Source organism: Buteo buteo, chromosome 19 (assembly GCF_964188355.1).
Source record: "Buteo buteo chromosome 19, bButBut1.hap1.1, whole genome shotgun sequence".
Classification (NCBI taxonomy): Eukaryota; Metazoa; Chordata; class Aves; order Accipitriformes; family Accipitridae; genus Buteo; species Buteo buteo.
Genome location: NC_134189.1, coordinates 10,942,215 through 10,968,864, shown reverse-complemented (window position 1 = coordinate 10,968,864; position 26,650 = coordinate 10,942,215). Strand labels below are relative to the sequence as shown.

At 41.4% G+C, this 26,650-nt stretch overlaps 1 protein-coding gene across 6 annotated transcripts in view; it reads left to right on the top strand.

Annotated features, from left to right (window-relative positions):
* The window catches only part of FGD4 (FYVE, RhoGEF and PH domain containing 4), a 106,305-nt gene that overhangs the window by 33,888 nt on the left and 45,767 nt on the right, over window positions 1–26,650 (top strand). The window contains exon 1 of one of the 6 annotated variants that reach the window (XM_075050911.1): window positions 10,360–10,592. The exons of 3 other annotated variants lie outside the window; for them this stretch is intronic. Coding sequence is in view for 1 of the 3 variants with exons in the window: in XM_075050908.1 (XP_074907009.1) it covers window positions 24,079–24,094 (16 nt within the window). In the remaining 2 variants the exon portion in view is untranslated. Of the gene's footprint in view, window positions 1–10,359; window positions 10,593–22,056; window positions 22,075–23,833; window positions 24,095–26,650 lie in introns of those variants that run through there. 2 more of the 6 variants (XM_075050914.1, XM_075050908.1) reach the window with 2 other exon arrangements.

Genomic DNA, 26,650 nt, shown 5'->3' with positions numbered 1-26,650 from the left:
TTCGTTGTAGTGTATATATACACTATATATATGTGTTTGCACTATATTGTATTAGTTGAGGGACATAGAAATGCAGTTAAATATTCACCCCTGTTTTTACTGTGTGATTTTGACTCCATGAGCTCACCAGTGCTATAGCAAAGACAATCAAAATTTCAAAAGTGTTTCCAAAGGTTTTTTTGGTGAGCAAGATCAGTTTATTAGTTCCACTTTGTACGTATATATGTCAGTCAGTCATTTCTCAGAATGTGTAGGAGTCTTTCTTTGTAGGCATGTCTTGATTTATGTTGTTTAATTTTTTCCTTATCCTTATGTGTAGTAAGTACTTCTGCAGTTAAAGACAAACTATGAAAAGTCTAGATCTCTCAAGGTATTGGAGTGACCCCATGTGCTAATATCCTTCCCCCGCCCCTTGTAGCAAAAGAATAAAATCCTTGAAAGCTATGGCTCCCTCTTTGTTGTGTTGTATGATAATAATAATAAAAGCCTCCATGATATTCTTACTGCAAATGAAATGCTATACAGTAATAGGCTACCCTGGGCCTATTACTTATATTGCAAATAATCTGTAAAAGAGATAACCTGTGGTTTTGTGCTGTATGCCTCTAATGCCATATATCTGTCATGGGTCCACCTGGAAACCCCAACTGTGACCAAGACCCCCTTCTAAATAGTCTCTGCCAAAGCCTTCATTTTTTTGCAGCTGTGAAACTGGCTGCTCATCCTTGTGGGAGGAGGTAGACTACAAAGAGAACTTTTGAGCCATTGAAATATATACAAAATAAAACCAGGAATATTTGGGGTGACTCAAAGAAACAGACAGTTACTGTCAGCCTAAGTGGTACTATAAATTTGCATCTTAAAAAAGCTAACTCACTTGTGCGAGCTGGCATGGGAGGTAGGCGGAATTTTTAGCTTTTGTTGGTGTGACCTTCACAGCTGCCATTAAATCCTGCAATACTGCGTTTGCTTCCTCTTGGCAGTGCTGTCAGCTGTGGGCATGGATGGGGCATCCTCCGCGATTGCCTGATCAAATACCCAAGCCTGGTTTCTTTAGGCAGTTTACTGCTGGCTGATCTGTTGACCTGCTGGAAGAGCTTCAGGCTAGGGAAAAGCAAGGTGTTTTGTAAAAGTGATCTGTTATTCAGTCAGAAAGCTGTTACAGGTTGCTCAGAAAAGTGTTTGTGTTGGATCTAACACAGGTGTTTCTAGATCTTAGAAATCTGTGGCAAAGTGGTGTCTGCTGAGTTTGGAGAGGAATTTAAATCGAATCAATGTGAATTATGTGAGTGGGTCTGCTAACTGTGTTTTAAGAGTTTTTCTGGGTTCTTTGCCACTAATAGGTTAGCCACCTGCAGTGGGCTAAAGCACAAGGATGCTGATGTACTATTTAGTACAGCTTAAATACCACAGCTCCTGCTGTACCTCAGATCACCTCTATGAAGCATAAATTAAAGTTCTGGAGTGATAACAACTTTTTTTATTCCCAAGTTTAATTGATGAAATATGAGAACTTCCTGTATCTGCATGAAGGAGACTAGCACACTCAACACCTATAACATCTTTAATTATTTTATGGTAGCATGGTTTCTTTACATTTCCTTACTCTCCTACTGTTCGTGGTTTTTACTTAAGGATACTTTATAGTGAAGAGAACCTACAGGCCATTCTTCTTCAGACACACCATTTCTGTCTTTGTTTACAAGTCCTGGTGGGAGTTGTCCAAACCAGAGTATAGAAGAGCAGTCCTGCGGTTCCCATCCAGACTTCTCAGAAACTGTTAGTAAAGCCTAAAGAGAAAGGAAAGCCCTGTGGCCACAATTCCTACCCATGTGCTACACTCTGATGTCTATTCTGCTTTCATTGGGATCTTAACTGGTAAATAAAGAGCAGAGGGCAGAGCCCCTGGGGTTAGGCTGTCCCTCAGAGATGGTTTTACTCTTGCATTGCTCAGAACCACGTCCAAAGAGCTGTCTGCAATCTCTTTTTAAGCCTTGCATGTCTGAGCTTTGGCTGGTTCAGCTGTCAGACGCTGAATGTCAAACCTAGGAGGCTGCTGCTTTTCCATGGAAACACTCTGTGCAATTGCAGAAATAATCAGACATGTCTGGTGGTTGCTGTGCCTTATTGTTGGATGCTTCCAGACACTGAACTGAATTGTCCTACCTTGACAAACTGAGTTTTCAGCTAAAATCCAGCTCTTCTTTTGTCATCCCTCTTACTTTTTTATTGAATGCAAATGGATTGAAAGGCATTAGTGCCACAGTTTATTCTGCTGTTGGAATGTAAGCCCCTTGATGTTGGCTTTCCCTTTCTCTCTGTTCATGCACATCTTGCAAAAGCAGCTCCAGACCTCTTGCTTCTGGATAGGTACCATCAATATGAGCTGTCTCATGCCTTGTATGTGCAAGGCCTGAGCTGCAGTATCCTCTTCAGGGAGGCTGTGCTATCCTACATTCTCCTTAACAACTCTTCCGTGCACTACATTTTACTACTGACATACGAATATTCAATGTTTACAAAAAATCCTATTAACTAACCGTTTCTTTGTGATCATCAATTTCCAAGAGGATTGTCCTTACTAGAGAAAGGAGTTCTAATCTAGGGTCTTTGGCTTGATGGATTATTTATTTTTAAATTGCTTTTTACATAATTTACTTTCCATAATACTTTAAAATTATATTAATCAATGTGCTTGACTAACTCTAGATGTGCTTTGTTGTTGGCTTTAAAGAAAAAATAATGTCCTTTTCTACAGGCATTACTAACTTGGAGGCACTACTAGTACAGCTCAGTGGGAGAGGTGCCGTAAAGTATTTGGAAACTAGAGTAATTCCAGTTTATGGAATGAGTGTTTCAGTGTATTGGGCTGGTGCTGTTCCTGACCTGAAAATAACTATCTTTGGAGACATAACAGCAGAAGTTTTATTTTTTCTACTTCTATAAGGAATTTAATTTCATAACTTGAAAGTTATTCTGGAGGACTGCCTATGAAGGAAGGATAACTTTCAGGCTTGTACACCAAATAGGTCACTAAGATGGCCTAGTACAAGCTCTGTCCATGTTTCTTTGTTGTCCTTTAATGATAGTTGCCAAAAATAAACATCCACAGAAACAGCTGTTGTAATATTGGAAGAATGATTGCTGCAATGGATGGCGACAGTCCGTGTCACTGAACTGGTGAGAAGTAGATAGCTCATCTCCCTTCTGTGAATCCCACTTTTGTAAGCAGTAACAGTTTGGAAGGGAAAGGTTTATCACTCAAAACATTGACATTACTTAATCAAACAGTGGCCGTAAGAACAAAACAGTCCCTGCCCTTTCTCCCACGCCCAGCGTGCGCAAGCTCCCAGGCTACATGGGCACCCTGTGAAAGAAGAAGAAACTCCATAGTCTTGTTTCTTGTGACATTGAGGAAGCATGTGCCGATGCAAAACCGTGGGATCTGAAAACATTTGGGAAACAAGGGGAGTGCAACTCTCCAGGCATGAGGTCTCCATTTGCTTTGTAACTGCAGAGGTGCTGCTGAGGAAGCATTTGCTGTCTGCAGGGCTTAATTCATTGCTTTCCTTCTGCAAAGTACCATGTTTTTTTAATTTAAGAAAACAGCCAATTGAGGTAAGACTGGAAGAACATCTCTGGCGTACAAAGGGATCTTAAAGGACCGGTGTGGAAGCCTTAGCCCTTCTGTGCTTATCACGATATGTTAATTCTTGGGATTCTGGACAAGAGGAAGTTTTACACATTTCAACCTTTACCATTGCTTACAGAATATTTTTTTTATACTCTTAAAAATGTAGACATCCTGTTTCCCTTGAAGTGAACTTCCTCAATAGCAGATGGTATCAAGTTAAAAGAAATACATACATATTATGTTGAAGTTGCTTTCTGTTTAGAAACAAAGGTGATACTATAATAGAGCAGATCAATGGTCTGTTGTATTGCTTTGTCTCTGACAGTAACATACAGTTGGTACAAAGGTTGTTTTACTAGAACTCTAAAAACAGGTATGAGAAATGGGCAAAAGTTCAAAACCGTGCATGTGTGAGGCATATGTGCCGTTTACTTAGATGCTGTGGTTGGCTTTATAAATAAAGCTTTCAAATCTTATGCAGAGAATGGAGACTAACTTCTGGCAATATGCCTTATTCTAAACCCACGTAACTTGTTCTGGATGAACAGATTTTAAGCGGTCATCACCAAAAAAAATAACATATCCAATTTGAAAAGCATACATTTCTAAAGCCTAGTTTGAGTCTCCATCAACTTGAGTAAAATACCAAAGTCTTGGTCTATCAGATAGCAGCTGGGACTGGAAAAAGCTGAAGCACATGGTGTCATCGTTACAAAAGACAATTCCTTCAGTGGAATCAATTCAGGAGGCAGGATGTCAGCTTGTTGTTTATTTTTCATTAATACCTTCCAGCTAAAAACAATTTATTCCTTAACTCCTATCTGTCTCAGACTGGGCCAAAGAATAAGAGGAGATGGCTAAGTTTCCTTTCCCTTGTCCACCCCTCCTCAAAAGAATTTTGGATGTGCTGTTTTCCTCTCCTTTTCAAGTAGTTTGATTGACACATTTGTCAGATGTACAGAGGATACATGGAGCAACACTAAAAAAGTAACTTACCTATTGCTTCTGCCAAAATTTGTAGTGCATCCTATTGCCCCTTTCTTTGTGTGATGGCTGCTCCATCTAGTTTATTCAAATTTTTGCATTGTATCTGTGTAAAATCAGAATTAAGAATTACAGAGATTCCAAGTAAGAAGCTGAAATGGATTCAGGCTGCTGTTGCCTTTATTCTGCTAGCAATCCTCCTATCAAGAGTACAGCTAGTACTTGTTCAAAAACAGACGGTCTAAGTATTTTTGTCAGTGTCTGGAACAGGTTTTCCAATGCCAAAATTGCTTATAATATTTCAGTAAACGACACCATATTTTTTTTAATACAAAGTTAGAATTAACATAAATCTAGGAGATTACTTCGTAGGAGGTGTCTTTCATGAAGTAAAAAAAACAATCTGAAACTGAACTTGAATCCCTGTAATTCTGAAGTCAGTCTGTCTGCCAAGAATTGTAATTGCTAGAGGTTTTTTCCAGAAGTGCATAAATATGTAAAATCTATTAGTATATTAAAACTAATTTCTGAGCCATGGTCTTTATTTTTAAGAGGCAAACCAAGAAATGCTATCGATGTGTTTCATAACGCCTAAATGCTGAAAAGTTTTTATTATTAACAATTGGCAAGTTAAATAGGAAATTGGCTTCCTTCCTTACATTATTTTACCCTTGTTGCTGATGGATGATTAGGTTTGGTGTCCATGGTTGCTTAAGAAATTTTTGGTGATGTAAAGATTGCTTATTTAGAGGAATAAATTGGGTTTAAATTGGCAGCATGAGTCAGAATGATCTACTAGTCCTGGAGGGGAAGTTGGCAGACTTGGGTTTGGTCCCATGCCTGTCACTGGTACCCGCAGCACCCTTGTGAGCTGTGTGAGTCTCCTCTGAAGTCTGGGTCCTCTTTAGCTGCCGTGATTTCCGTGGTGGGGACTCTCCTATGGCTTATGGGTACTTAAGCCCTGTCTGCAGCGATCTGAGGGGCTTCCAGTGTTAATGCGCAAGCAGTTTAATAGTGGTGTCTCTCACCAATGCATGAAAAACTTAACTGTGCTTGGTGTGAAATGAAACTAACTTCCTTATGCAGTGAGGATGAGGAAAACTGAAAATTTGGGGGTGGGGGGAAGAAAATTACTGAACTCTCTGCCTGGAGCCACACAGAGGAAAAAGATGGGTGTTTTTGTAATGATAGGTTCCAGCACAGGGTTTTTCAGTCTTTTACAGGAACAAACTGCCCTGCAGGACCAACTACAAGATCAAAGGTGCCATTAAGGGTGAAAGGAAGCCATTTTCCCTTTTTCAAAAGAATAACTCAGCAGACCTAAGTTAGCATGTAGGAACTTGAAGTCCAAATTTGGCTCAGCTGAGTAAAATTACCCACGTTTTTTTGACGCACTGTTAGTCATATGTGCTGCGTGGTTTTGAGAGTGAGGGAGAGAAAGTTTGAATGCGTCAACAGAGTCAGTCCACAGACTACCGTGCTGCGTGCTTTTTCACATCCAGTGGTTTGAACCTTAAATATTTTGAGACGTGGTGCTGTGCAAGTCATCAGTATTTAAAGCCTTAATATGTTCTTTCAAAGCTCTTTCTACTTTGCAGACAAGATCATTATCGGTTGGTTAAGAAAAGCCACTTCCCTTTCCCCTCCAGATGATGTTGGTGGGAATTTCACCAAGCTGGTGTAGGTGTGTAGCTGCGCAGGATTTGGCCCGGTGAGAGCAGTGGTTTCAGGCACAGCTTTGATGCAAAAAAAGGCTTTTCCAGACACGCCCCCCCGGCAGTCTGGTTGTGCAGCAGAGAGAGACAGCAGTTTTGCCTGCTGCTGAATCAGCATTGGTCTCGGCAGATGTGGAGCAGATAAGCCTGGCAGAAGCCCTAAGACCAAAAGCAAGGGGCTGCGCAGTTCCTGTTGAGGAAAACCCAGGCTGGGAGATTACGGTATTCTTGAGGGGAGCAATTTCAAGGTCCGGGAGATAGAGATCAGGCAGCAAACGTTCCCATCGTGCTGAAATCAAATGCATTCGGGGGAAATAAGACTGCCTTCAGAAAACAATCTTGTCAGGGAAAAACAGTCATCCGCTACTTTCTCTGAGCCCTCTGTCTTAATAGTAAATGAAAACTCTCGCTAGCTTCACCTCCATCTTAGCATGTGTTTCACCCCCCGCTCCCCCCTGCGCGAGGCGGGAATAGGCAGCGTCAAGGTTAAACCTGGTCTCAAGCTTTTGTGAAGGTGTTCTGCCTGCTTGCGAAGGCAAGGCACCTGCTAGGCATGCCCAGTGAGCGTTAGGAGCTGGCTCTCCCTTCACTAAGGCTTTGCGAGGCTGAAGCACAAAGAGCGCTTGTTGCCCAGTCCCCGAGAGTCTCCCAGTGCTACCACTAGCTGGGGAGGACTGGTTACCATGGAGGCTGCCATCTGTTCGCTCCCCGCTGGAATGTGATTATCCTTGCTGGGTTGGGAACCAGCAAAAGCAGGGGAGCGTGTGCTGTCGGCAATTATCTGCAATGGAGTGCGTTAATGGAAGGCTGGAATTAGCTAGCTGGAGGAGCACATAAAAGGATTTTACCAAAACTATTAATGATTTCTAGCCAAGAGGAGTAAGCTTTTCGCAAGGTCAGTACTAAATTCATTATGTACGTAGGTAGGTAATTTTTAATTGGTGCAGTGGCTTTATGATTTAAGGATGGTAGCACCACGGAAATAATGCTTATTGTTAAGAGGGTGTGGGGGGGAATTGTATTTTAAAGATCTTTGTTTGTCTGTTTCAGTTCAAGCAGTTTAATTTGGGGTTGTTAAAGTAGTAAGTCAGAACAATAACTGGCCAAACTGACACAAATGGAGCAATTTGTATCTCTCTTCTTTATGAAATGCTGTTCGCTGCCAAATCTGTTTGATTTACATACCTTTTCACGCTGATTGCTTTTTGTCTGAGTGATTTCTTTTTGGATGTGATACATGTGTGGTTTTTGTGCTGGCATGAAGGGTGAGATGAGGGGAAAATGTTCAAACAGAGCTGGCGATACAATAGATGTTTAGGGTGTTTTATGCAGTTTGCTCAGAGGAAGCAGTGTAAGGGAGGCAGAATGCAGGAGCAGGTTTTCCACTCTTCGTTCCCACCCTCTGCCCCTCTTTCCAACTCCCCAACTGACCAAACATTTCGGACTCTTTCTCTTATAGAACTTAATTGTATGGAGACATGAGTTTTCAGGATACTCTGCAAATATTGTGACTGTTTTGATGGCAGGATTTCATTTAAAGGGGAAAATAAAATTAGAAATATATGCTTGTAAGGCTTTTGTGTCCTATAAAAGACATTTTTTGTTGTGCTGTAGTAGCTAGGAGTATTAAATTTTTTCCTAATAAATGCATGATGAACATTTGTGTGCAGTTCAATTTACTGACTTAAACGAGGGGCATTAAAATTGATTTGTAGCCCAAATAGACAAAATGTTACTTCAGCAGATATTTTTAGTCACGTATGGTCTTTCCCTTTTGAAATAAAGCTCTTACGCTGCATCCTTCTTGCCAGGACTGCCATTTTTATTTGGTACAGGGGAGGACACCACTAGAGGCTTTTAATTAAAACTGTGTCAGTCCTAATCCCACCGATCTGCCCTCTGCTTTTATGCACTTAAAATGTCAGTGCGTTGGAGTCTGGGAGCAAAGTTACCAATGGAGTTAATAAGTCACGACTGCAACATATTTGACTAGGATGAATTTTTAACCTACAAGATGCTTTCCAAATCTTGGTCCCTAACAAAAGTGCGTGTGTGTGAGGTTGAGGGGGGGGTTAATTTCTTGGACTACTTTACCTGTTTGTAGTGTATGAGCTTTTCCTGTGCTTGTGTGAGCCTGGTATATATACCTGAAGTCCTTTCAGACATCATGTCACACTCACATGTTGGTGGAACGGGGTGAGCACTCTTAATAGAAGCCGTATCATCTTGTAATTAAAAAGAACCTTTTTTTTTTAACTGCTTCCTTCTCCAGAATTTAAGTATTACATGGCCCTGAAGTGGGTGATTTATGCAAAACTTGCTTTTAATAGGCTGCAGTGCACTTGTTCACACATGCAAGTTGCAGGTCTGTAATTCTGTTGTTAAAAAGAGCACAGGAGGCAGATTGGCTTTTGTGCTTGAAAAGAGATCAGACTTTCACCCTTCAGACCCTATGCTGAACCTAGCTGGAGGGAAAGGCAGGACAACTGCCCCAAGGTTATTCATAGTAGCTGGTGTGGGATATGTTTCTGTTCCCCAGTCTGTTTCTAGTAAGGTAGCTGTTGCCTGCAGGATTTGCTGTCGCTGTGGTTGTGAATTAATGTCTCATTGGCAAGTCTTCACAGAGAGCAACAATCATATCGACATAATGTAATGGCTTGTATACCCCTTCCAGAGGTGATTTCTCCTGATCGCTAGTTGATGGTGTGCTGAGAAGCTTGCTTTTCCACTGCCTTTGCTAAACCTGTTTCAAGGATAAATAGGAGACTTCACGTTTGGCATTCTCCAGCTCTTATTATATTCTATGATGAGCACCGTGTAAATATCCAAATAGTCTTGAGCAAACAATTTTTTTTATTTCCTTCTTGAATAGTTTTTATGTGGTTGTTGAGTACTATTTTTTTTTTCTTATTAATTTTTACTTTAGGTCACTAGGTCAGCGTTGATTTGTGGATGCAGGATTTAAAGGCTAGACACTCTTTAATCCATTTGAGCATCTGGCCTCTCATAGTAGACATCCCATTTCCATGTAACAGAGGAACTGGTAAATGTCTGTTTGAAATTAATGATTATTTTTTTTAAGATTTTTTTTTCTATCTTTGGTGGATTATTACAAGTGGCTCTGATGTTTATGCTTAATGCAAACAAATGAGGGTCAGTGTAATCTGCTACATGATCACTTGAAGGAGATTTATTCTAAAACACAGGCTTTGGGGCCAGCAGAGGTGATGGGTCATACTGAGTAGTGATTTGTTTTTAAGAGGGTAAGCTCAATTTAGGTAGATCATCTCACAAAAAAAACCATTTTGAATGAGCTCCCAACTAAATAGTGTCTAGAAATACAACCTAGTATACAGTGGGCTCATCATAATCTTGTTTATAATATCTGTACATACTAAGCTTTCAGGAAACTTGTCATTAAATGGTAAAATCCTGAGTCAATATATAGGAAGCTGGCTTGCATATAAATGGTCACAATTGTTTTCTTCAAACAGACAAGTCTTTCTGCTTTTCACTTGACACATGACTGTGGAATGCTGTTTGACATGACTTGGATTTATTTATACATTGTGTTCAGGCTGCTACTTGGCAGAGCTTTTAAACATGCTGAGTTTTCAATACACTTTTTTTTTGTGCTGTTTACTTGTGTATTCTGAACATTAAAACAAACAAACAAAAAAGCCCAGGCTCTGTAGTGCCTCCTTATAGCAGCGTGGCTATTTGAAGGTTAAAGCCTGCAGCTCCCTCTGAAGGGTCAACTGTTTTGGAAAGTCCTGGTGCCTGTTTACAAACTGTTCTCTTTGCAGCTCCCATGAAATAATGGAGTCCTCAGGATGCTGGGTGTGGGAGGATAAACCTGCTGACACAGGCACTGCTGCTGTTGGTCTGTTTGCTGGGCCCTAGTCATGTAAAATTGCTTGCGTCTTTTATGCTTTGTATGGGTGGGGACAAAACGCAGGCATTAACACTTTTTTCACGATGCTAGAAATTGCTGTACCAGATTTTAGAAAACATCAAATTTGTTGAATTTCTTCTAAAACAGATCACTGTACTACATCGGTGCAGTGAGACTGTAAGTAACAAAATGTGAGGGACTGGCAATGTGCACATTAATGACAGGTCTATGAGTTGTGGCAGGTTTTTTCAGTCTTTCCTAGAGGGGCTTACATTTAGTACAGAAGTACTTTTGTCCTTCCTAGTTGAAGAACCAGAAGACTCGGAGCTGGTCTGCAAATGACCTCAGAAAACATTCCTCCCAGGTAATCCTTGTTTGCAGTTGGGAGAAGAACAGGGTGGGGATAAACGACTGCATGCCAGCAACAGAGTATCTTGAAGTGGAATTATTTCTAAGTTTTTTTTCTCAGTTCATCTGGTTTTTTTTACTATATGCAATAATAAGCTGTTCATTTTAAGTGTAAAATTACTATTTAACTGACTTATACTGACTTAACTGACTTACTGCTTAACTTGACTGATAGAAACATGGGCATTGTTTACTTTTTGATGAATATCTGGGAAAAGTGAGTACTCGAGTACATTTGGGAATGTGGAGCTCAGGACTGGAAGGAGCTGTTAGGTCACTGAGGAGTTTGTGGGGGTTTTTCCCCCGCCCTCCTCAGTCACAGGCAGCCATAAAACTTAAGTCTCATTTAGATGTTCAGTAGACTTTTCTTCTGGCACACTGAGAATTACGGACTGTTACTGGCTATGGGAAACAAACTTTAAAGAAAACTTTAAACTGTAGTAAATGACCCAAAGCCAATGTTATACTATGCTTCAGAAACCCAGCAAGAAAGACTGAAGTCATTGACAATGTCATGAGATCACTGTTAGCAGAAAACTTAAGCAGGCACTTGAGAAATGCGCTCTACTGTTAGCATGCTACTTACCTGGACTCAATAGCCACAACCAGTCTCCAGTGCTTCAGAGGAAAGGAAACCCAAAGCAGCCAAATTTTGAATCGGAGGGAAGAATAGTCTAGTCCTGGTAGATGGCAAATAGAAGTCCTTTTCCAACTACTGATCTTTGGAGGATCCTTCACTGGAGCTTTTTTTATGCTTGTTCTTGACTATCTGTAGACATCTGCTGGCTTGTGTATCCTGTGGACTGTACTTTGCTGCTGTGGTTTTCCCACCACCACAGAAGCACTTTACCTTCATGAAGATCGTATAGATGCAGCTAACCCTGGTATTGAAGAGTGTTGCAACTTGTCTGTCCCACTCACATTTGTAGTAACACTTATTGAAAAAAAAAAAAAAAAAAATCCATGTTCAGGTGCCCAAATAAGTAGTGTTGTGGTTGTTACAGTTCTGAGTATCTGGTTTAGATTTGATAGCTAAGATTGAAACAAAGTATTGTGCCAGCCTTTTTAGCAAAGGTTCATGGACTGGGGATTGAGGCTTCAGAAGACCTGAATTCCAGTCTCTTCTGCAGCTAAAGGTTTTGTTTTGCAGGCATTGAGTAGTGCCATGGGTGGTGGTGTAGTGTATTCCCTGGAGTGGTGTCAAACATAGCTACTGTTTGAGTAGTAGAAGGAAAATTAGCTCAAGAGCTTGTAATATTACTTGAAAGAACAAGTTGATTCTGTAATGAGTTATTCCTGCAGGGCATGACCTGAACTTATCACTTGGAAGTTTTCTTCCTAGTATCTTCTCAGTCCCAGCATCTCTTGCGTGCTTCTACAGTCCTGTCCCATTTCCTACACAAGTTAACTTTTTTTTCCCCTTCCGTTTCTTAAGGAGGTCACTGATGCTCAGGAAGATGAGTGAAAGCATGAAGTGCCTTTTCTGTAATTCAAAATAGTTTGATGGCTTCCCATATCACGCTTGCAGCAGTTACATTGAGACTGAGATCTATTACCTAGAATAAATAATTTGATGCTAGTTTTACTAGCATTCAACATGGTCAAGTATTATATACCTGTTGTTAAGCTCCCTAAAATATCATAAGGGTTCATAGGTAATATAAGATTACCTGTTGCCTTTCTTTAAAGATCCTGTGCTACTTTTCTTTACAGCTGTAATAGTTCTCTGGCAGTTCTAAGTGCCAAGGCAGTTTTAATGTCTGTTCTCTCCAGTAGCTCTTGTTCACACCATTGCTTGGGGCCTTATGTTGCTGTTATGTCTTGGCCACCCACTGTAATGCAGCTGGCAAGTGTTTTTGTCCCTTGGCTTGTCAAGATTTCTGTGCGTAAGTCAGTTTTAACTGTGGAAGCTGCTACAAACAATCTCTTAGATAGCTGCTATATATGCCAAAATAAAATGGAAGATTTAGTGGTGGAATTAAGGCTTTACCTAAGAATTGAAACACAACAGTTAAAATCTAATTCGATGAAATACAGTTAGCAGTGTGAGTACTGTTTGCCCTTAGTGAAGAGGGCAATGCTGCACCCCTCTGCTGTCTGCTAGCATCCTGTTATTTTGGATGAATGCTCTTTTTAAAAACTTAGTCTAGAACACTGTAGTTGAAGCACCTTGTGCACCAATTTTTCCCCATTTTACCACTTGTTCTGCAAGCCGTGGCCTGGTCTCCGCCATAACAGGTTAATTACTGCTTGCATTTTTGTGTGTGTGTGTGTGTGTGTGTGCGTGCGCGTGCTTGTATATGTTTATAAAGCTGGTTTTATTGATTGTAAAACATCATCTTTCTAAATAATTGACTTAAATTTTCCAGACTTGTCTTATTGCTGATGTTACTTGTCTTATTGTTGATGTTTCTCTGGTTTGACTGAGAATATTCCAGAATTTTCCTACTGTTGAAAAATTCTGAAAACTATAGAATGCTTTTTTGCTTGGTGCTTAACACAGGAGTAAAACTTCAGTTGTTAATTGAGGGCTTTTTTTTATGTGTGTGTATGTCTTCTGTGGAATGTCTTCAGCTTGTGTGAGTAGAAGTGTGATATTTCTGCAATCTGATATAGGCATTTTCAGTGCAAAACAATGCATAGGACACAGTCGTGATGAGAGGGAAAAGCTGCTCAATCACACGTGATCTACTTACAGTTCTTTGAGACTGTGGTCTATTTGTCGTGTTTTGATGGAATAAGATTTTCTTTGTAGATCACTGAACCTGCTTTAATCCAGTCTATTGCAAAATCGGGTAGCATTTTAGAATCCTTTTCTGTAAGAAAGGCAACAAGGAAACTTGTCCGTGTCTGTTTTATAGCTGGTATCATCTCTGATTCTAGGTTTTTAGAGTTCATAGATAGCAGTTCAAGAACTGTGGGGAAAAGCTTATTGATTGCTTTTGTGTTAAAATAAATGATGAAAAGCTATTACTGTCTGGCTGATGAGGTCTGGGGTGTGGATAGCAATAATTTAAAGGAAATTATAGTTTCATTAGTGTAGATGCGGTCTCTGTGAAGGCTGTGTTTAACTATCAGCACAACTTCACTATGTAAAACAGAGTCACAACTGTCTCTGATCTTGCACCCTTATTGCACCAAAAGCTGAAATACACTTCTACACTCTTGTATTTGTAACCCCTGTCTATATTGTTACCTTCCTTTTTTGAAAGAAATTGATTTGAGGAATTCCTTTTGATTACTTTTCTCTGGTCGCTTGAGATATGCAAGGCTGGATGGACTGGAAAAAAGCGGTACTATGTATGAATGGCAGGGAGGAAAAAGCTCTGTAAAGAAAGTCCCGATTTGCTGACAATCCTATATGTACTAGATTAAATTGAATCTAACAGGACAAAGTTAGGAGACTAAAGCTGTTTATATATTTGAGGTAGAAGGAAATAGTCGTGAACAGATACTGGAATTCTTTGTCCTGAGACCTGATCTAGTGAAAGATGTCCCTTCCCATGCAGGCGAGCTGAACTTTAAAGATGATCTTTAAAGGTCCCTTCCCACCCAAACCATTCTATGATTCTATGATTTTTAGGAACTGATGTGTTCTGGAGAAAGTTAGTCTGATGCTTTTTGTAATGTGACAGGGAGGACAGAGAAGGGTGGAAGGGGAAGGGGCAAATGTGTTGTGCCACCAAGTTTCTCTTCCCCAGAAGCATGGAGTCAGAGTTCAGGTAGTTAATACTAGATTGAAAATGCCCGTATTGTCACATATTCTGTGCAAGAAATATAAATGGGATTCAGAAAAAGACTAAACAAATTCATGGTGAATTTCCAGGAGCTGGTAAAATACAGTTGCACAAATGCATCTGCTGATGTGTGTGATCCCTAAACAACTGATGCTGGAAGCCATGGGGATTGAGGGGAAAGATCATTGTGTGTTTGCTGCCTTCTACTGTAGGTTACCCAAACATTTGCTACTGCTTCTTTTCAGACACAGAATATTTGATTGAATCGTTTTTTATTTTTTTTTCTGGACCACTGTTCGTATGCTCTTATCTACTCCAGAAATGTACTGATATATTCTACTCTGGTGTTTATTGTGAATCTTCCATCCTGTTTTTTATTAACTCAAACCAAGAATAATTTGTACTTTATTTTTAGCATCTATCACTGCCCAAACTTGTTTTTTATATGGAAGCAAAATCACAGTCACTGCGTTCTGACCTGTTTCACTTGTGAGTCTCTGTGCTGTTTGGATTTCTAATGTGACAGGGGTAATTAAGTTATGGATTCAGCCTTTCATTGTACTGCTGAATCTAAGGAAAATCCTGTGTGGTGGTCTTCCTGGCTTGGGTTGTGGGGGTTTTGGGGGGCACGAGTGTGTTTTGTGTATGTGACCAAAAACTAAATTAACTGGAAAATGAGAATGTATGCTCTTAAGCTGTTTTGCAAAGATGTTATATGAGTGATACATTTAATCTGTGAAGGTGGATGAAGACGGGTGGCGCAACACTATTAAGGTAGGTCACAAGCTTTTTCCTCTTACCTTTTTTCTACTTTTCCTTAAAGAAGGGTGTGGGTTTCTGTAGTAACAGCTACAATATGGTCCCCAACTGGTGGGGCACCAGAGCTGCTTTCCTGGCCTAGCACCACCCAGCTCTGCTGGTCTAGCTCTATGTCCTGGCTGGCAGGAGAGCACAGCGGCAAGCGGGAATGGCACTGTCGGAGGTAATACTGCCGCTGGGGAAGAGGCAGCAGCTGCGGTGGAGGCGGGAGGCCTGAAGAAACAGCATTCTCAAGGGGGAAGGCATGGGAAGGAGAAAGCAACGAAGACGATGTGAGAAAAGGCAGAGCTGCAGGGCCAGAGGGTCTTCTCTTTGTATTTATTTGCTAACTGTGTGTTAGTGTAATAGAATGGATAACACTATAAATAGTAATTTCCTCTTCCCTAAACCATAACATGAAGCTTTCTCTCAATTTTGTAATATATATATGTATAAAAAGGAGGTATAAGAAACAGTGAACTGTTAAGCTATGTTTTTAAACAGGAGAATTGGCAAATCAAACCCAGTTTGATAAAGGCAAAGCCTTTGACCACTTCCCCCATCTAAAACCAAAAATACTTTAACAATAGCTGATCTTTCTTTGCTAGAGAAGATTAATTGAATAACAAACCACAGGTTCCTGGATTATTTTTTTTAAGTATGGGAAATACTTTAAGCTACAGAAAAACAACTTTATATGGTTAGTATAAAACATACAATTGCCATAGCAAAAACACTCCTTTTGTAAACGCTAGTAGAACATATGTCAGTGATGTGGTGCTCAATGATCTTTAATATAGTTTTTTGATTTTGTAGAACTACAACCATTTAATTATTTGGAGATTTTTGTAGTTGCTTGTATTACTCTTATGCTTGGACTAAATTGCAGACACCAAGGTGCTACAATGACAAATGCTGTACAAACGTGGGACAAAAAGGCAGGCTTTTCCCCTAAGAACTTTTATTATGTGTCCTTTGGGTTTTTGTGCAGCCATAGGCTTTCTCTTTGGGGCATGTGATACAGGTGAGCTGGAAAAAAAGAAAAAAAAAAAGATGGAAAAATACTGCTATTTACTTTCTAATTATGGCGTGGTAGTTGTTCTTCACACCTGCCTTGTGATTGCTTGTACGAAATCTCCTTGCAAGTGAACCAGGAGAGCTAGGGGAGGGAGTGGTGGAAGAGTTTTTGATTTCAGAACTGGGAGGGAGATTGCCATTTCAAGAAGCTTGTTTCTGTTTGGTCTGCAGATCCAGAGTCACCCATAGCATTTCTCACTTTGTTGGGGCTAGTTACCCATCTTTTTAAGGTACTATTGTTACTTTTCCTTGTTGCAGTAGTCTTGAATATCCATTCCTAAACTCCCTCCCCACCTAGCCCCCTTCTGCGTGGACTTTTCCTCCTCCCTCCTTTTCCTGGTGGTCACTTGTTTCTGTAGGTAATTTGCTTAATCTAGACATCTTTTCCCCATCTTTTTATTCATTACATACCTGAAAATCTTGAGTTGTCCTACAGCTGTTTCTTCCTTCCTTACATGCCTCTGTGGCAAAGCTTGAAGGATGCAGCTTAACAAGACAGCAAATAACTAGGTCTGCTTCCTGGAAGGATTTTGTTCTTCTCTCTCACTTTCTCCTTCTCTTGACACTGATGCTTATCTGAGCCCATGGGTTACCTCAGCCTGCTAAGTTAACAGAACAATCCAAAAGAAAATAAATGCATTTCTGGCAGATAGCAGGCTGAATGGGCTTGCTGCAGTGCCCGACAAGATCCAGTGTAAGGAATAAAACCAGGCTCACTAGAGAGAAGCCTGGGGGTGGCACACCAGTGTTTGAGGGACGGTGTGCTAGTGAGGTCCTTCAGTCTGCTGTCTCAGTGGAGGTGGGGGATGGAGGTCCATGTGGCAACAGACACAAGGATTATTGATGTGTTAGAAACCATGGAAGTGCCTGAGAATGGTTGTGCAGGAATTAGGGCTTCTCCCGCCAAAAAGGTGGCGGGATCAGTAGCCCAATTGAAGTGCATTTACACCAATGCATGCAGCATGGGCAGCAAACAGGAGGAGCTGGAAGCCATTGTGCTGTAGGAAAACTATGATATAGTTGCCATCACAGAAACATGGAGGGATGACTCGCACAACTGGCGTGCTGCAACGGATGGCTATAAACTCTTCAGAAGGGGTAGGTAAGGAAGGAGGGGCAGTGGGGTAGCCCTGTGTGTTAGGGAGTGTTTTGATTGTCTAGAGCTTAATGATGGTGACGATAGGGTTGAGCGTTTATGGATAAGAGGGGAAAGGCCAACAAGGCGCAGATATTATGGTGGGATTCTGTTATAGACCACCCAACCAGGATGAAGAGGCAGATGAAATATTCTATAAGCAGCTGGGAGAAGTCTCATAATCGCTAGCCCTTGTTCTTCTGGGGGACTTCAATTTACTAGATGTCTGCTGGAAATACAATACAAAGGAGAGGAAACAGTTTATGAGGTTCCTGGAGTGTGAAGATAACTTCTTGACACAGCTGGCAAGTGAGCCAATTATGGAAGGTGCCCCACTGGACCTGTTGTTTGTGAATAGAGAAGGACTTGTGGGTGATGTGATGGTTGGAGGCCATCTTGGGCATAGTGATCATGAAATGATAGAGTTTTGATTCTTGGAAAAGTAAGGAGGGGGGACAGCAGAACTGCTACCTTGGACTTCTGGAGGACCGACTTTGGCCTGTTTTAGGAGACTGGTTGACAGAGTCCCTTGGGAGGCAGTCCTGAAGGTCAAAGGAGTCCAGGAAGGCTGGATATTCTTCAAAAAGGAAATCTTAAAGTTGCAGGAGCAGGCTATCCCCATATGCCAAAGGGCAAGTTGGCGGGGAAGAACACTGGCATGGCTGAACAGAGAGCTTTTGCTGGAACTCGGGAAAAAAAAAAGGAGAGTTTATGACCTCTGGAAGAAGGGACAGGCAACTCAGGAGGACTACAAAGATGTCATGAGGTTATGCGGGGAGAAAATTAGAAGGGCCAAAGCCCAATTAGAACTAATCTCGCAACTGCCATAAAAGACAATAAAAAATGTTTCCATAAATACATTAGCAAAAAAAGGAGGGCTAAGGAGAATCTCCATCCTTTATTGGATGTGGGGGGAAACATAGTGACAAAGGATGAGGAAAAGGCTGAGGTACTTAATGCAGCTTTTACCTCAGCCTTCAATAGTAAGACCAGTTGTTCTCTGGGTACCTGGCCCCCTGAGCTGGAAGACAGCGATGGGGAGCAGAATGAAGCCCCCATAATCCAAGGGGAAATGGTTAGCGACCTGCTGCACTACTTAGACACACACAAGTCTATGGGGTTGGATGGGATCCACCCCACAGTAGTGAGGGAGTTGGCGAAGTGCTAACTAAGCCGCTTTCAATCATTTACCAGCAGTCCTGGCTAACCGGGGAGGTCCCAGTTGACTGGAGGTTAGCAAATGTGACACCTGTCTACAGGAAGGGCTGGAAGGAGGATCTGGGCAACTACAGGCCTGTCAGTCTGACCTTGGTGCTGGGGAAAGTTATGGAGCAGATCATCTCGAGTGTCCTCACGTGGCACGTACAGGACAACCAGGTGATCAGGCCCAGTCAGCTTGGGTTTATGAAAGGCAGGTCCTGCCTGACCAACCTGATCTCCTTCTATGACAAGGTAACCCGCTTAGCGGATGAGGAAAAGGCTGTGGATGTTGTCTATGTAGACTTTAGTAATGCTTTTGACACCGTTCCTCACAGCATTCTCCTGGAGAAACTGGCTGCTCATGGCTTGGATGGGTGTACTCTTCGCTCAGTAAAAAACTGGCTGGATGGACGAGCCCAGAGGGTTGTGGTGAATGGAGTTAAATCCAGCTAGCGGCAGGTCACAAGCGGTGTTTCCCAGGGCTCAGTATTGGGGCCGGTTCTGTTTAATATCTTGATCCCCTCATCCAGATCATTGATAGAGTGCACCCTCAGCAAGTTTGCAGATGACACCAAGTTGGGAGGGAGGGTCGATCTCCTGGAGGGTAGGAAGGCTCTACAGAGGGATCTGGGCAGGCTGGATCGATGGGCCGGGGCCAATTGTATGAGGTTCAGCAAGGGTGAGCGCCAGGTCCTGCACTTGGGTCACACCAACCCCATGCAGCGCTACAGGCTTGGGGAGGAGTGGCTGGAAAGCTGCCAGGCAGAAAAGGACCTGGGGGTGCTGGTCAACAGCCAGCTGAATATGAGCCAGCAGTGTGCCCAGGTGGCCAAGAAGGCCAACGGCATCCTGGCCTGTATCAGAAATAGTGTGGCCAGCAGGAGCAGGGGGGTGCTTGTCCCCCTGTACTGGGCACTGGTGAGGCTGCATCTGAGTACTGTGTTCAGTTTTGGGCTCCTCACTACAAGAAAGACCTTGAGGTGCTGGAGTGTGTCCAGAGAAGGGCAACAAAGCTGGTGAAGGGTCTAGAAGGTCTGCAGTTTTACTCTCTGCCCATGGTGATAAGAGGCAGGAAGCCCCCACTGTGTCCTCAGTTACAATCAAAAGAAGCCACAAAGCACCAGTGGTAGGTCTTGCTTGAGCTCTTTGCACAGTGCTCAGAAATAAAGTAGAGGACAGTCATCACTTCAGTACAGCAAGAAGGCGCAGGTAGGAAGGGCAGATGGTCAGCTTCTGTTTAGTATGCCTGGGGCAGTGCAGCTTTCTCCCAGATTTTGACCTAGACCAATGTATGCTTCTGCATATCTGCAGTTCCAAAGGTGTCCTTTGTTTTGTGTGCCTGCACCCCAAGTGAATTTTCAGACTTTTTTTTTTTTTTTTTCCTTGTTACAGAAGTATCTGTTCAAAACTACAGTATTTAGCAAGTTGTGTGCTTTGGAATATTTTGGGTTTTTTAAGGTATGGTTTATATCCAGCCTTCCTTCTGCATAAAATCACTTACTGTTACTGGTTTTAGACTATCCCAAGAATCATGAAAAGTGAAGCACATGGAAGGTCTGACAGAAGTGGGGGTCACTTTGGGACAAGGGTGTGTGGTGTCTCAGTAGCTAATCCCATTGCCCGAAGAACAGCTGGGAGCCAAGTTGAACCCCTCTGCAGACTACTGCCGGGCTTTTGAGAGAAGCTTTTAATAGCACCTCAGAAACTATTTTGGGGTAAGGACAAAGCATGCTTTCATTTTTGCCCAGGACCAAACTGCTGTGGTTTTGAATTACTGGGGAGTAAGGAAGAAAGGAGGGGGGTAGATAAGTGTGAGTCAACCACACCTACTTTATGGGAGCCCTGTGAAAGGTGCCGACTTAGTTGTGGTTTTACATCTCTCTCGGACTCATTGAGAAGTCTAAAGGTCTCTCACATGGAAAAAAGTTGGGGGTGCTTTCAGTGCAGCGTACTGATACACTGAAATTCAGAAGTGCTCATGCTGCATTCTGTGCTAGGGCGATATGTGGGTTACTGATCCTTTGGATGGGACAAAAATCAGTCTCCGTCACTGGCTTGCAGAATCTTCATATCGTGTCCTGATGCAACATCCTCAGCAAACCTCGTCAAACACTTTGTGCCTGAAGTGAGTCTGCAGTAAGGAGGAGCCTGCTGAAGTCAGCCATACTGATCAGGCTGGGCTGTGATTCACCGTCACATGAACTAATTTTTTTTGGGGGGTGTGTTTCAGTGTGGCATGCTGCCCATGTAGCTCTGTAATGTTTAGCCAGGTTTCCTAACAGTACTTATGTGACTTCCTTCTCAACTCCAGCTTCATCACATTAATAATATGCAAATGAGTCAGGCACATACTTTGAGTCCCCTTATCTGCAAAATAGGGAAAATACTGAGAGAAAGCTTGTGACGTTTAGTTTGAAGAATGCTTGGAGGTGGAAAACAAAGTGCAGTGTATTTATTGTGAGATGTTTGTAAAAACTTCTAATTATTGGAGTGGTGAAGTTATACATGAACCAAGAATTTTGATTTGAGGTAACTTAGTTTCATAGAACTAGTCTACTGTGCAAGTCTCTGGACTAAAAACGTGCTGGTTTTAGTTTCTGTAGTTATTTTATTCATACTAAATGACAGCAACTACTCATCTTAGTAGCATGATTTTAATTACCCACTGATGAGAATGTTTTACTTAACTAGTTTTTCTCCATGCCTCTTCATCTACTTTTTAGAGAAGTTTAATAAAACTAGCTTTATTTTTTAATTAACTTTAAAGAAAAGTTCATAGGCATGTTATGGTGACAGCTAAGACATAGCTGCACCTATTGTCAATGAGTTTTCAACTAATACTTGCCCATATAACTATATTGTGCTGTTTGTACTTTGCACGTTTCTGCTCCTAGAGTAAGCGAAGTTGGATATAAAACTCATGTGAAACCAGGGGAATTGGTTAATGAGATGTCCCCATTGTATTGGTTTTAATCTCTCCCAAATCCCCTTATCTGCTAGCTAATCAAATAAAGATAAAACAATTAATATTCTACCTTTTGTTTTTAAGAAGGAGGAGTTAAGCATGTGTTTTAAAGATGGGCTTTGACAACTTCCTTATACCTGTTTTAAGGTTGCTCCTCCTGGAAATGAAATAAAATCCAGAGTTTCCTTCTTGTGTGTAAAATTCCTTCTCTCCGCTTGAGCGGTAGCAGAGCTGTGGTTACTCTCCGTGGGCTGTTGTGAGCCAGGGGTTTGCCTGTGTGGTCCAGGGAGGACCTTTTGGGGCTGGTTGGAGCTCTGACCTCTTGCCTGTTCTCTGCCTTGTCCCGTGCAGCAGGGATGGACAGAGAGCAGAGTCTGGTAGCTCAAATGTCATCCCTCCCACATGCATCATGTTACAAAGTTTGTCACAGTTATTATATATGTTTTCCCAAAAGGGAGACTTGATTTTCTGTCCGGCTGCTGCTTTTCCTTGTGTGATCCCTTCTCTTCTCTTTTTGCTTACAATGGTCAGTAACTAGCATTTATGTAGCTGCTTAGCTGAACTAATTGCTTCTTGTATTATTTTGTAGCCATTTGTCTTACAGTTTTCTAACTTACTATGTTGCTTGTGTGAAAATTGAAAATTGTATTGCTGATTACATCTGAATTTAAAATCTGTCATGTATGACAGGCATTATCAGTGGTTTTCCTGGGTTGGGAAGAGTATACCAGGCTGAAGAAAGGCTGACAAAGCCTCACTGGCAGGTGGACGAACCAGGCTGGGTGGGTGGGCAAAGTGGTTTGTTTCAAATATGGGAAACTGAGCAGAAACTTTATCTTCTCTGCAAAAGCTTTTCTGGAGAGAGAAGGTGTTCCGTTGTAGATGTACTTCATGTGGAAGCCCAAGCAAGGGGACAAGCTTTGAACTCCTGGAGGTGAACTTCAAAATAGAAATCTAACCTGTGCATTGGAGTTCTCTTAGTCTGGTTATGAAACTCATCTACTGTTATTTTTTGTTTTAATGATGTGTTGGTGAATAAAATTTGTATGCGTCTTTAAGGAACCTGGGATTACTTGCTAGAAGTACAAAGGATGGGGAAGTGCAAGTTGCTAGGCCAGCAGCTTAAAAATAAATGCTCAAAACAAAAACAACACATGCAAATCTTGGTTAAAGTGCAAAAAATGGTTTCCATTTAGATTTCAAATCCATATGCACGGAACTTGCATCTGCTCATCTCAAGAAAAATGCACCAAACTGTTGAAATAACTGGAGGAAAATAGTTGTTTTTACTGTTTTTGGCAATACCCCCTCTGTTCAACATCTGTAATAGAAAGGAAATAATTAGCTGCCCTATTCCAGAGGGTTGTCTCCTCAGTGAAAAACAGATATTCATAACAATGGATTGTTTTGCAAGTGTGTTCCCTGTAACCCTTGGTGCTCGTCCTTCAAAGAAGCTCTGCAGTGCTGTGCTTCTGTATAGCCTTGAATGTGAGGACTATGAGCGGCTGGTGGTGGAAGGGGCTGTAGGGAGCTGTGGTTTGGACCAACGCAGTGGTTGAAGATGACCTCAGCTGCAGCGAATGACAAGCTGGCTGCTATATTCTGATTCATATTATCCGAATTGACAGGGCTGGATTTAAATCCCAGTTTCTTTCTCCTGCTGGGATGAAAGTGTGCCAGCCAGGGATCACATGGTGCGAGAACTGTGAACAATAAAAGAAATTACTTTCAGTTACTTCTCTTTTCAGCTAATCCTTTTGCTTTTTAAAAATGCGCGTTTTCACAGTTCAGAATTCACACTAATATCTTTGTATTCTACCCTGGAGCACAATATCTAGTTCATGCCATTTAAAAATTGATTTTAAATTATTCCAGTGAATTTTAATCTGTGCCAAATAAGTTAATGTTTTCATGACAATTCTTTAATGTGGACTTCTTTTGGTCACTGCTCTGGTATCCTGCATGTTGTATTTACTTCATTCTAGGTATAAATTTAAATACAGGTTATGCAATGAAAAATATCATTAGAAATGAGCATTGTGCAGTATAAAGGGAGAACAAAGTACCAACCAGAGAAATGTACTAACTTGTCCTTTAACCTTGATACTGCTTTAATTTCAAAGAGCAAATGCAAAACTTTTGTAGTAACCGAGGCATTAGACAAAACAACTTAGAGTAGTCCCTCCTCCTCCTCCTCCTCCTTCTCCTCCTTTCTCGAGCGGTTTGTAGGTTACATAAGCTGATTTCTTTGTTTTTCCTTTTTAATAGTGAACAGACTTCACTCTTCTCTAAGTGGACTGGTTTGCATGCTTACGTTTTTCCTCTCGAAACAGGCTTGCCTTCAAAGAGGAGGAGCACAGTGTAATTGAAAACCTAGTATGTAAACTGTCGGCATATACGGAACATCTGATGAGAAGTCCTTTCTGGCAACTTATAGGTCTTGTAAATAGGATATATGTGAGCCTGTCAGGGTTATTACCATTGCGAAATCAATTCCTCGTGCAGTGGTACTGGATTATATTTATAAACAATGTCTTCTGAACCAGGTAAGACTGAACGGGATGCCTCTGTTAAAACTTAATCTCTTCAAGACTTGGGGTGTATTTGTGTCCTGAGACACCAAGAGTTAAACTTTCTCATTTGAAGCAAATAAACCGGTGAACATCCAGCTGCCTTGTGATGCAATACAGCTGGAATTCTCTGGTGGCTTTTTCCTCCTATTCTCAGTAAATGAGCTTGCAGTCTTTGAACTGCCTGCCTGATGCATCTGCCACACTGAGAACTCCGCTCATTTTGCTGCTGCTTTTGGCTCATTTTGCTGCTGCTTTCACCAGCTAGAGACTTTCTTAAAAGCAAATCAGTTTTGTGATGTTTATAAGTGGTTTCTGTTCCTGGCTTATTTGCCAGATTCATCGAGCTCTGTTTATAGCTGTAAGGCTTCTATAGGACATTTCTATAAGTAAGCATTGGTTCCAAGAATTATATCTCTCATTGTTTTAGGAATTACGTGTACGCTTCTGACTTATACTCAGCTTTTGATGTATAATGTTGCAATAATCCATTTAACTGATGCTTACACTACATTTAACGTACAGAATTGGCTTCCAGAGTTAAAGAATGTTTTCTTTTATTGCACCATCCAGTGAAAGGTTTGGATTTTTTTCATTTCAAATATACTCGTAACTGAACTTTTAAGAATACAATTGCAAATACTGCTTCACTTGTAAGTGAGTACATTTTTCAGTTCTGAAAAAAGTTCAAGTTAGGGTAAGTTAAATTAAAAGGCTTACCCATCCGCAACAGCTTAATATAAGATACTAAATATTCTGAATTAAGTTTTCCACAGAGAGAGAGATGAAACAGATCTGTGGAAGATTTGGGTTCAGAATGCTGGTCTCACTCTGGAAAGCCCTCTGAGACTAAATAGAGGGAAGAGAGTTACTGGCTGAGTGAGTTTAAGAGATTTGCTAAAGAAGCTTGGAGTAGATGCATGCAAATAGCTTTACCCCAGCTCTCCTGATTTCAGTACTTGTGGGCATCTGATTTTTCTTGGGTACAAAGGATACTTGTCTTAAAATCATTCTGTTGGCTCCTTATCTGTTTTATGATCAAGTGTGAAATTGCCCTTCTCCCTCTAGCTTTTCATAATCAACCAAAAGGATGGGAATCACACCTTTCCTTCCACTCTTTCGGTATCATTTTGCTGTATCCTGAGAAGAATCTACATGTGGATGTAGAAAACTTTTTTTCACTGGTCTAGCTCTTAAGATCTGTTTTCTAGGATCTGTAATGCATATTCTTTTCCTGTAAATGTAACATTAAACCCTTATGGATTTTCAGGAAGTTCAGTGTGGTGCCATAACTACTATTCTCAGTATTACAACTCATCTTCCTTCTTGCCCTTTGGCTTACTTTGCGTTAGTTTGCTTTGCAGAGGCCTACAGCATATTTACATATTTCAGTGGCAGTCTGAATGTCTGTCGTGGTTTAACCCCAGCCAGCAACTAAGCACCACGCAGCTGCTCACTCAGTCCCTGCATCCCCCTCAGTGGGATGGAGGAGAGAATCAGAAAAAAAAAGAAAAAGTAAAACTTGTGGGTTGAGATAAGAATAGTTTAATAGAACAGAAACAAAGAAAGTAATAATGATAAGAATAACACTAATAAAATGACAATAGTAATAATAAAAGGATTGGAATATACAAGTGATGCACAATGCAATTGCTCACCACCCGCTGACCAATGCCCAGTTAGTTCCCGAGTGGTGATTCCCCCCAGCCACACTCCCCCCCAGTTTATATACTGGGCATGACATCACCTGGTATGGAATACCCCTTTAGCCAGTTTGGGTCAGCTGCCCTGGCTGTGTCCCCTCCATTCAACTTCTTGTGCCCCTCCAGCCTTTTTGCTGGCTGGGCATGAGAAGCTGAAAAATCCCTGACTTAGTCTAAACACTACTTAACACACTGATGTTTTCAGTTGGTGCTATCAACTTTCTTCTCATGCTGAACCCAAAACATAGCACTATACCAGCTACTAGGAAGACAATTAACTCTATCCCAGCTGAAACCAGGACAATGCCAAATATATTGGTGAAGCTGTGATCTTTGATTTTTTTTTTTTTTTTGAGATCAAATATATGAAGTACAAATATATTTATACGTGCTTTAAGGTGACAGAGGTTATACTATCATGGTATTTTCGAGGCAGTGTATTTCCCAGGCTCTGGTTAGAAGTTGTATGAAAGCAGTTAATGCAGGAGTGGCCTATGGTGCAAATACCTGGCTTGAAGTGTAAGAAGGGGTGAGCTTCTACCAACCTGTGGAATAGCATATAGATACCTCCTAACGTCACCTCCTCAGAATGGTGTAGGAGACATGGATATAGGCAGTACGCACAGACAAGGTGACAGCAAGTAGTTCCACCTGCGTGGGTTTGAAATCGAGTGGACAGATATCCCTGGACACTCATAAATAGTATCTGAGAGAAGCAGTGAGTTGCTTGCTGAAGCACTGGCTGCCTCCAGTCCGAAACAAAGAAATCCTTCCAGTACTGACTGCTGGGAATGGGTGAGAGGGGAATAGCATACCTGAAGGGACAGTG